Source organism: Oncorhynchus kisutch, linkage group LG6 (genome assembly GCF_002021735.2).
Source record: "Oncorhynchus kisutch isolate 150728-3 linkage group LG6, Okis_V2, whole genome shotgun sequence".
Taxonomy (NCBI): Eukaryota; Metazoa; Chordata; class Actinopteri; order Salmoniformes; family Salmonidae; genus Oncorhynchus; species Oncorhynchus kisutch.
Genome location: NC_034179.2, coordinates 41747789 through 41758896, shown reverse-complemented (window position 1 = coordinate 41758896; position 11108 = coordinate 41747789). Strand labels below are relative to the sequence as shown.

Here is an 11108-nt window from a genome sequence, read left to right as displayed (position 1 = left end):
TCTCTCTCGCTCTGTGTGTCTCTCTCTCTCTCTCGCTCTGTGTGTCTCTCTCTCTCTCGCTCTGTGGATACACATTCCAACCCACTCCCAGGTATAGGATGCGCATATTTATTTAACCTTTATTTAACTAGGCAAGTCAGTTGAGAATAAATTCTTATTTGCAATGACGGCCTACCCGGCCAAACCCCAGACATATCGGTTGGCGTGGGAAAGCAGGCACGCTTAACACACTGGGGTGCACACACTTTGAGAGCCTATTGTAGATTCTATACCCACCTGTACACACTCATTCATCTTCATTTTTGGAGGGCTTGTTTTCTCTATCAGAGCATGGCCATGCTGCTAGCTGGATTTTAAAGCACAACCACAGCTCACTATGGAGAAGCACCATTGAGATGTCCACCTGGTGTCTGTCCCCCCAGCCACTCCTCTGCACGCCTTTGACAGAGACACAGATGATGCACCAAGTGATCCCCAGCCAGCCACTGCCTGGCTGCATGACAGTTCACCCCTCTTTCCTCCTCCCCTTATTGATGCTCAGCTCGCTCCCTCCTATTCAGACCAGCCCCTGTGACCTTTCCTCCCTGCTACACTGGCCTGTTTGTGATTGTTAGAGGGTGTGTTTGCAGGCTTATACGTGTGTAGGAGTTGCGGTGTGTGTGTTCATGTCTGAGTGCATGGGCATGTCTGATTGTGTGTGTCTGAATGCAGTTGTGCGTGTCCGGCTTTGTGCGAGTGAGATTGTGTGTTCACGTGGCAGCATGGCTCTGTTCATTTGATAGTGAAGGGGGTCTACAGGAATGGTCCCCTTCCTGAGGATTAGAGCAGCCCGTTCAACCCCACTACACATTCTCCTGGTGTTGAACGGAGACCAAATCCTGTGTGTGTGCGCGCGGGGGGGTTGCCATGGCAGCAGCGGTTTAGCATACATTAGATATTAGCCCAACATTACAGCAGAGGTGGAGAGGAAGGCAGAGCAGGTTTGTGTTCTCATTCGATGAGAGAGACTGACAGTAAATGTCATTGTTAGGATGGGTCTGCTCGTGTAGATTGATCTTCTTCCCCTAGGGAAGAACACAGTAAGGTTTTATAGCTTTCCCAATCCCACTATGCTCTCTAGCATACAGGCACATTCGGTACACACACACACACCATCTCTTGCTCTCTGCTTAGGACATGTCTGTCCCTTTCTATCTCACTTCTAGCTTCCCCGATAGGCCTACTTCTATATATCAGCTCTTGCTCTGTTTATCTATTTGTTTCTCCTCTCTCTTTCCCTCCCTTCCCTCGGTGACCCTCCTAGACCAGAGCATGGCACTATTTTGGGACTTGCGTCACCCCCTTCCTGTCCTCCATCCTGCCCGCCACGTGCACCGCTTACTAATAATGTTCCGTCCCACTCCTTTCTCTCCGCTGTGGTTATTTGCTTTCCAATACTTTTCTACCCTCCTCAAGGGCGTTGAAATCAAATGAGCTCAGGAGAGGTGTCCTGAATACGAATCAAAAGTTGTTTACCTCCTACGCCACAATACTGTAGGCTAATGGCTACACACAAGCATCTTTTTCTACATTCAGTCCATTAAAGGGCAATTCCACCACTTTTCAACCCCATTATTTCCAGCACATTACCTGTCTACATACACTGAGTATAAAAAACATTAAAAACACCTGCTCTGTCCATGACAGACTGACCAGGTGCATCCAGGTGAAAGCTATGATCCCTTATTGATGTATCTTGTTAAATCCACTTCAATCAGTGTAGATGAAGGGGAAGAGACAGGTTAAAGAAGGGGTTTTAAATTAAGCCTTGAGAAAACAGAGACATGGATTGTGTGTGTGTTCCATTCAGAGGGTGGATGGGCAAGACAAACTATTTGAGTGCCTTTGAACGGGGTATGGTAGTAGGTGCCAGGGGCACCGGTTTGTGTCTAGAACTGCAACCCTGTAGGGTTTTTCACGGTCAACAGTTTCCTGTCTGTATCAAGAATGGTCCACCACCTAAAGGACATCTACGGTATACTCAGTGTATGTGAAAACAATGCATTCCTACTTCTTGTAGGAGAATAAGTTCTACCCAATGACATCAACAACATTGATTTTTAAACACTGAGATTCGAGGTGATGTGGGGAGCAATAAAATACACTCCCTCTGGATAGAAACTCAAAAAATCCCTTGGGTCACCCCCAACCCCATCAAAGTTCCCCATTCCTGCTCTAGCTGTAGATCCGGTTGCCTCAAGGAACCAAATACCAGCAAGTGTTTTTCCTTCTTGGAAAAGGAGCGGGGGACCGCTTACATTAAAACTAAGTTAGTGTCAGTAAATCTTAGGGACCGACCTGAAACATCCCATGGACCAGCACCGGTCCGTGGACCAGATGTTGCGGAACACTGCTGTAGACCACAACAACATGTCCTGCTCACTAAATGGATGACGTCCCAGTCAGAGCAGACTTTCAGCTCTTCAGCCCCATCTAGCTGCAGTCCAGCAAAGTACCACCACTCACTTCTACTCAGCAGCGCTCAGGTGGTTCCCCCTCCAATCTCCTACCCTAATAACCAAAGGGCTTTTCTTCCTTGGCGTCGACGGGAGGATTATTTAATAACAAAACCAATGCACGTGCAACCGTGGAGCAAAACAGGCAGGGTTGGCTTAGAGTCAAAGGATTGTTGACAACACAATAAACACTTGTCTCTCAAATACGTTGTTGGTTAGCAAGCTACATTTTAAAATAATAATAATAATAATATATATTTTTTTACATATTAGCATAGACATGACAACAAGGTACAAGAAGCTGAAACAAGCCACCTACGATTCCCTACATGGCAGCAGCTTGTCAGTGTTGAATCATAACACTCATACTTCTGCTCCATCGGTGAGTGAACATTGTCATGAAAACAATGTCAGCTAACCCGTCTATTGCAAAGGGAGGCGTGTATCCACTGTGTGCCAGTGTTGCCAAAAGCAAGAGAGAATCTTGAGAATATTCTCCTTAATGCCCCTATCTTGGCAGCACGGATAGTCTACCTCTTACTGAGAGGTGGACGTCTCATAGCCTACCTCTTACTGAGAGATGGACGTCTCATAGTCTACCTCTTACTGAGAGATGGACGTCTCATAGTCTACCTCTTACTGAGAGATGGACGTCTCATAGTCTACCTCTTACTGAGAGATGGACTTCTCATAGTCTACCTCTTACTGAGAGATGGACGTCTCATAGTCTACCTCTTACTGAGAGGTGGACGTCTCATAGCCTACCTCTTACTGAGAGATGGACGTCTCATAGTCTACCTCTTACTGAGAGATGGACGTCTCATAGTCTACCTCTTACTGAGAGATGGACGTCTCATAGTCTACCTCTTACTGAGAGATGGACGTCTCATAGTCTACCTCTTACTGAGAGATGGACGTCTCATAGTCTACCTCTTACTGAGAGATGGACGTCTCATAGCCTACCTCTTACTGAGAGATGGACGTCTCATAGTCTACCTCTTACTGAGAGATGGACGTCTCATAGCCTACCTCTTACTGAGAGATGGACGTCTCATAGTCTACCTCTTACTGAGAGATGGACGTCTCATAGCCTACCTCTTACTGAGAGATGGACGTCTCATAGTCTACCTCTTACTGAGAGATGGACGTCTCATAGTCTACCTCTTACTGAGAGGTGGACGTCTCATAGCCTACCTCTTACTGAGAGATGGACGTCTCATAGTCTACCTCTTACTGAGAGATGGACGTCTCATAGTCTACCTCTTACTGAGAGATGGACGTCTCATAGCCTACCTCTTACTGAGAGATGGACGTCTTTTTTGATGCATGTAGCCCTAGATGTCAATTTATCCAACTCAGGTGGAGATCAAAAATCTCCAAAAATCTTAGACAAATGCTAGTCTTTTTCGTTAATCATGAATTTCCAAAAGCCTCTTTCTTTATTCTACTTGTAATACGTAAAAATGTTACATTTTATGCTTCAGCCTCCACGCTCCTCATCGGCTGTAGGGTTGAGGTTAGGGTTAATAACACAAGCAGATTAAGGACATTCTTTCAGCCCTGGTGCTGTGGAACACTTTCCTGGTCCCAGATCGGTTTATGTGGTCTTGCCAACTCCAAGCAATGGGGTGACAATGACTGTAGGGGTTGGCAAGACAGCAGACCTGGGACCAAGAAACTGGAACACCGGGCTGTTCACTCTCCCTTGAGATTCACTATCTTTATTTGTTTGGGATACATCTGTAATGTGCAGTTGGAAGATAGTCTTCAAAGCAGCTCTACTTTGCCTGTGGGTGAATTACTACACTATTGGTCGTATGAGGTCCACAACTTGTTTTTTCTTCAATGGAATTACAGTGGAAACAGAAGAGAAAGGGAGTTTATTCCTAGGTACAACAGATGGCCAGCCTAAGGTAACTGGGGGTGTGTGTGTGTGTAACCACCTTTATTGGCCTGACTGACTTAACGACCTCCTTGGGGAGACAGGGAGGGAGTGTGTGTGCGTGCTCGCTGTGTGCGTGCTCGCTGTGTGCGTGCTCGCTGTGTGCGTGCTCGCTGTGCTCGCTGTTTGTGCGTGCTCTCGCTGTTTGTGCGTGCTCTCGCTGTTTGTGCGTGCTCTCGCTGTTTGTGCGTGCTCTCGCTGTTTGTGCGTGCTCTCGCTGTTTGTGCGTGCTCTCGCTGTTTGTGCGTGCTCTCGCTGTGTGTGTGCGCGCTCTCGCTGTGTGTGTGCGCGCTCTCACTGTGTGTGTGTGTGTGCGCGGTGTGCGTGCTCACAGCGAGGGCTCGCCGTGTGTGCTCGCTGTGTGTGCTCGCTGTGTGTGCTCGCTGTGTGTGCTCGCTCACTGCGCAGCTCACTGCGCGTGCGTGCGTAGCTCACTGCGCGCGCGTGTGTGTTCGCAGCTCGCTGTGTGTGTGTTCGCGGTGTGTGTGCGTGCTCAGAGCGAGGGCTCGCGGTGTGCCATGCTCGCTGTGTGCGCGCTCACTGTGTACGTGCGTAGCTCACTGTGTGTACGTGCGTAGCTCACTGTGTGTACGTGCGTAGCTCACTGTGTGTACGTGCGTAGCTCACTGTGTGTACGTGCGTAGCTCACTGTGTGTACGTGCGTAGCTCACTGTGTGTACGTGCGTAGCTCACTGTGTGTACGTGCGTAGCTCACTGTGTGTACGTGCGTAGCTCACTGTGTGTACGTGCGTAGCTCACTGTGTGTACGTGCGTAGCTCACTGTGTGTACGTGCGTAGCTCACTGTGTGTACGTGCGTAGCTCACTGTGTGTACGTGCGTAGCTCACTGTGTGTGCGTGCACACTAGCTCGCTGTGTGCGTGTGTAGCTCGCTGTGTGCGTGTGTAGCTACACTAGCTCGCTGTGTGCGTGTGTAGCTACACTAGCTCGCTGTGTGCGTGTGTAGCTACACTAGCTCGCTGTGTGCGTGTGTAGCTCGCTGTGTGCGTGTGTAGCTGTTTGTGCGCGCGTGTAGCTCACTGTGCGCGCGTAGCTCACTGTGCGCGCGTAGCTCACTGTGCGCTCGCGTAGCTCACTGTGCGCTCTCGCGCGCGTAGCTCGCTGTGCGCTCGCGCGCGCGTAGCTCGCTGTGCGCTCGCGCGCGCGTAGCTCGCTGTGCGCTCGTGCGCGCGTAGCTCACTGTGTGTGGGTGTGGGCTCGCTGTGTGTGGGTGTGGGCTCGCTGTGTGGGTGTGTAGCTCGCTGTGTGGGTGTGTAGCTCGCTGTGTGGGTGTGTAGCTCGCTGTGTGCGTGTTTAGCTCGCTGTGTGCGTGTGTAGCTCGCTGTGTGCGTGTGTAGCTCGCTGTGTGCGTGTGTAGCTCGCTGTGTGCGTGTGTAGCTCGCTGTGTGCGTGTGTAGCTCGCTGTGTGCGTGTGTAGCTCGCTGTGTGCGTGTGTAGCTCGCTGTGTGCGTGTGTAGCTCGCTGTGTGCGTGCGTAGCTCGCTGTGTGCGTGCGTAGCTCGCTGTGTGCGTGCGTAGCTCGCTGTGTGCGTGCGTAGCTCGCTGTGTGCGTGCGTAGCTCGCTGTGTGCGTGCGTAGCTCGCTGTGTGCGTGCGTAGCTCGCTGTGTGCGTGCGTAGCTCGCTGTGTGTGTGTGTGTGTGTGCGTAGCTCGCTGTGTGTGTGTGGGTGTGTGTAGCTCGCTGTGTGTGTGTGGGTGTGCGTAGCTCAGTGTGTGTGTGTAGCTCACTGTGTGTGTGTAGCTCACTGTGTGTGGGTGTGGGCTCACTGTGTGTGTGTGTGTGTGTGTGTAGCTCACTCTGTGTGAGTGTGGGCTCACTGTGTGTGTCACAAGACAATGGAGGCTGTGCTATGACTCTCCCCCACATGCATCATACTGGGCTTATTCTATGCAGGATGTCCTTAATCCTGTTGTGATTTTCCACATCCATTGTTAGTGCTGGGCGCTTTGGCTGTTCTCTAACATCTGGTTCAACCAATCAAGGCCTTAATAATAATAATAATAATAATAATAATAATAATAATGATAATGATAATGATAATAATAATAATGATTATGATAGAGACAGAGACTCTAGCCTTGGTTGGTGTTTTGCCCTTTTATGTTTTGGCCTTGTCTGTTTAGCCGTTTACGGCTCAAAATAATATATTCTACACTACCAGCACGATTTACAGCATGTATGGAACAGGATAACAACATCCTCCAACATCAGGGTCAGCTCCCTACCCGGATCAGTTGTCAGTCCTCGTTCCAATTAGTGGTGTTGTGGTATGTGTCAGGGTCAGTGGTTAGAGGTGGCTGGCTGAGTGCAGTATTAGAGTCAGTGTCATAATGCAGCAAGCTGCTTGCTGCTCCCAGGGTCTCTCCCTCTCTGCTCCCTCTGTATCTTGGTCTTTCCCTCCATTCTCTCTGTCTCTCTGTCTACTTTCTCCTCCTCCTCTGTCTGATTTGAGATGCAAGCAGCCCCATCTCCAGACCTGCATTGAAGCTGACAGTTTGAGGTCAGCCCCTCATACATATACACCCCCGGGGGGGGGTGTGTTTGTGAGAGAGAACATTTTCATGGTGTGTGTGTGTGTGAGGTCAAGCGGTGGCGGGGGAGGGGTTGTGTTTCTCTTTCCCAGATAAAGCTGTGTGCCTACCTTCAGTTTCCAGAGACAGGATCAGCAGTTTGGTGTGGGTTGCTGGAGGAGGGTGGACAGTGTGGTTTTATTAGTACCAGGCAGCATGCCAAGACATTGTACGGACTGTTTGTACGTTCTTTCCCCACGTACAAAAAGGCTCTTGGAAGTCAAACATAGAAGGCTGGTCGGGTAAATGGTTGTTCTTTGTGGTTTCATTCCTCCATTTAGGCATCATCATCATGGTAGTTAGTTTGTGCTTCAAAGAGCAGTGAAAGGGTTAGAAGTGGCCTACTGTGTCAGGAGCATTTCTGAAGATAGATCAGTTTAATCACATGACTCTTATCTGAACACGAATTGGCTGTTACATGAGGACCAATGCTGTGTGGGTGAAAGCTTGAGTTGCATCAAGTTATGTCAGTGTTATAACTGCTATGTAGGTTTCATAGTAGACCACACATGACCTGTCATCCACATTATCCACTCCTCCTCAGGCGAGGTGTAAAGTATATATTCCACACTAGACTCAAGCCTCATGTAAGGTTTACCAAGGTTAATTGGATTTATTCCTTCTGAAGTCTCTGCTTTGCATACAGATGACTCATCACCACTGGCTACAGTCTGTCCACCCTGTTAATATCATCACCACTGGCTACAGTCTGTCCACCCTGTTAATATCATCACCACTGGCTACAGTCTGTCCACCCTGTTAATATCATCACCACTGGCTACAGTCCGTTCACACTGTTAATATCATCACCACTGGCTACAGTCTGTCCACCCTGTTAATATCATCACCACTGGCTACAGTCCGTCTACCCTGTTAATATCATCACCACTGGCTACAGTCCCTCCACCCTGTTAATATCATCACCACTGGCTACAATCTGTCCACCCTGTTAATATCATCACCAGTATGATTCCCAGAGTTTATGGCCAAAGTCAATCGCAGCTCTATCATGTGGTTCTCAGTTCCATAGGTGTGTCTCAAAAGGCACCCTATTCCCTATATAGTACAGCACTTTTCAAAGGTAGGTCACTACATAGGAAATGGGGTGCATCCTATGTGAGACTGTTGGCAGCTACAGTGGCAGTTAATGCTGCCACTTTTCAGGTCAGCCGGTTTGACTTTTGAGTTAATACATAGGAATTGTAGGTTCCATCGACTCTGGCCCCACAGCCTTTGATTATAGTTCAATCTCGCCTCACACCTATAGGCTCTATTCTCAAGTCCTTATTATCAGAGAGGCAAATGATGTGAGAGACCAGAACGTTTCTTTGATGGCTCAATGGCTAATTCACATTGACATTCTCCCTCTGTGAAAGTGCTACTTTGCCTCCGCACATAATAACATTGACGTTCCTCCCATTGAAGGTGCTATTTGGCCTTAGCACACACAGTATCCAGCTGACACACACACACACACACACACACACACACAAAAACCTGTTTGGTCTCCTTATGGCTGCATCTATGTATAAAATATGGTGTGAGCACACACAGACCAGCACAATCCTCCTTTCACAAGTGAATGTGGGACAGGCTATGTTACACCCTCACTGTCCGCATGTCTTTCACACACTCTGTGTGTGTGTTCCATCCTCAGTGCCAACTAATGGGTTATGGCATCTCATCTAATTGAAATGATACATCCATTAACATGTTCTGGTCAAAGTGCCAGACTCCAAGGTGTCATATAACACACGTTCTGTTCTATTCTCGTGGGGACCTAAAATACATTGCCATTCAATCTCCTATTTTTCCCAAACCCAAAGCCTAACCCTTATCACTTACTGTAACCCCAGCTCCTAAGCTTCAAATACCCTTTGGGCCTCCCGGGTGGCGTAGTGGTTAAGGGCGCTGTACTGCAACGCCAGCTGTGCCATCAGAGACTCTGGGTTTGCGCCCAGGCTCTGTCGTAACCGGCCGCGACCGGGAGGTAAGTGGGGCAACGCACAATTGGCCTAGTGTCATGCGGGTTAGGGAGGGCTTGGCCGGTAGGGATATCCTTGTCTCATCGCGCACCAGCGACTCCTGTGGCGGGCTGGGAGCAGTGTGCGCTAACCAAGGTTGCCAGGTGCACGGTGTTTCCTCCAACACATTGGTGCGGCTGGCTTCCGGGTTGGATGCGCGCTGTGTTAAGAAGCAGTGCGGCTTGGTTTGGTTGTGTATCGGAGGACGCATGACTTTCATCCTTTGTCTCTCCCGAGCCCATACGGGAGTTGTAGCGATGAGACAAGATAGTAGTTACTAAACAATTGGGATAACATGAAAGGGGTCAAATTCAAACAAAACAAAACAAACAACAACAAAAATACCCTTCGTGCTCATGGGGATTTGGGAAATGGCCCCACGAGGGAACATTTTCCTTTTTTCACTATCCTTGGGGGGACTTTGGACGATTTAAGGTCCCCACAAGGACAACCAACACACACACCAGCCTCTAGGGTACCTTTGAACTTGTGGCTTCCATATTGAGTTGACAATACATGACCATATGTATCAGTGTTTTTATCTTGAGAGTTGGCTGGGAGGACTGGTGAGGTTTATGGTTTTTGTTGAGGTGGGTTCTGTGTTTTCTATATAGTGTTTTTCCTGACGCAGTAAGAGCATCTGAAAGTCTCTCTTGTTCTCTCTACCTCTTTGGAACAGGAATTTAGCCTAATGTGTGAGCAGTTTTGGTAGTAAAGCAATTTTTGCTGTTTTCATGTGTTTCTTAGAAAGTATGATATTGAGCCAATAAACTGGATTGAAATTCAAATTCCCTCTCGCTCCTTCCCCCCCGCCCCTCCCTTCCTTTCGCTCTCCTCTAGGGGCCTGAGGCCAGGGCGTCACCCAGAGGAGGACGACATAGTGCCTGAGCTGGCCCGCCTGGTCTACCCCCGAGAGAGACCTGACTGGGAGGAGACCATCAGCGCCATGGTGAGATGAGACCACTGGCAGAGACGCGTGTACACACACACACACGTGTGTGTATATATATATGCACACTAATGTTCAGAAGAACAAGAATAGACTGACGAGTTTCAGAAGAAAGTTATTTGTTTCTGGCCAGTTTGAGTCTGTAATCGAACCCACAACATTCTGATGCTCCAGATACTCAACTAGTCTATAGAAGGCCAGTTTTATTGCTTCTTTAATCAACACAACAGTTTTCAGCTGTGCTAACATAATTGCAAAAGGGTTTTCTAATGATCGTTTAGCCTTTTAAAATGATAAACTTGGATTAACTAACACAGCGTGCCATTGGAACACAGGAGTGATGGTTGCTGATAATGGGCCTCTGTATGCCTATGTAGATATTCCAGAAAAAATCTGCCGTTTCTAGCTACAATAGTCATTTACAACATAAACAATGCCTACACTGTATTTCTGATCATTTTGATGTTATTTTAAATGGACAAAAATAAGGACATTTCTAAGTGACCCCAAAAGTTTGAAGGGTAGTGTACATATAATAATCTTAGTATCAAATCTCAATGCATATAGAATTGTGAGAATCACAATGCGTATCGTGAGGTCCCAGTTGTGAGAGAGAGAGACACACACACACACAGCATCCCAGCTTAGAGAGACCCCGACAGTGTCAGTGCTAATCAAACATTCAGTACTTAGACAACAAGGCTCCTCTTTGATTGGGGCTCGTTGGCTCCCTGACACCGTTTTATCTCAGTATCCTTTAATGAACTGATTGTCTTAACTGTTAGGGAAATGTCTTGATGTCAAACTGAAATGCTGCATCAACATCCAAGCCTCAGCTCCCAATCGTGAAATGATGATGATGCCTCTCATGGACATCAATAATGTAACTTTAGAAGTAGTGGGGATGTATCAGAACCTAATCTATTGTACATGATTTATGTACACTGAACAAAAATACAAAAGCAAAGTGAGCTGAAATAAGAGCCCAGAAATGTTCCATGAGCACATAAAGCTTATTTCGCTCAAATGTTGTGCACAAATTAGTTTTCATCCCTGTTAGTGAGCATTTTTCCGTTGCCAAGATAATCTATCCACCTGACAGGTGTGGCA

The 11108-nt window shown here is 48.0% G+C and overlaps 1 protein-coding gene across 4 annotated transcripts in view; it reads left to right on the top strand.

Moving 5' to 3' along the window:
* Positions 1-11108, top strand: part of arhgap32b (Rho GTPase activating protein 32b) — a 220648-nt gene that overhangs the window by 87961 nt on the left and 121579 nt on the right. For all 4 annotated transcript variants that reach the window (XM_031826760.1, XM_031826762.1, XM_031826761.1 and 1 more), the window contains one exon: positions 9890-9998. In XM_031826760.1, the coding sequence (XP_031682620.1) occupies positions 9890-9998 (109 nt within the window). The remainder of the gene's footprint in view (positions 1-9889; positions 9999-11108) is intronic.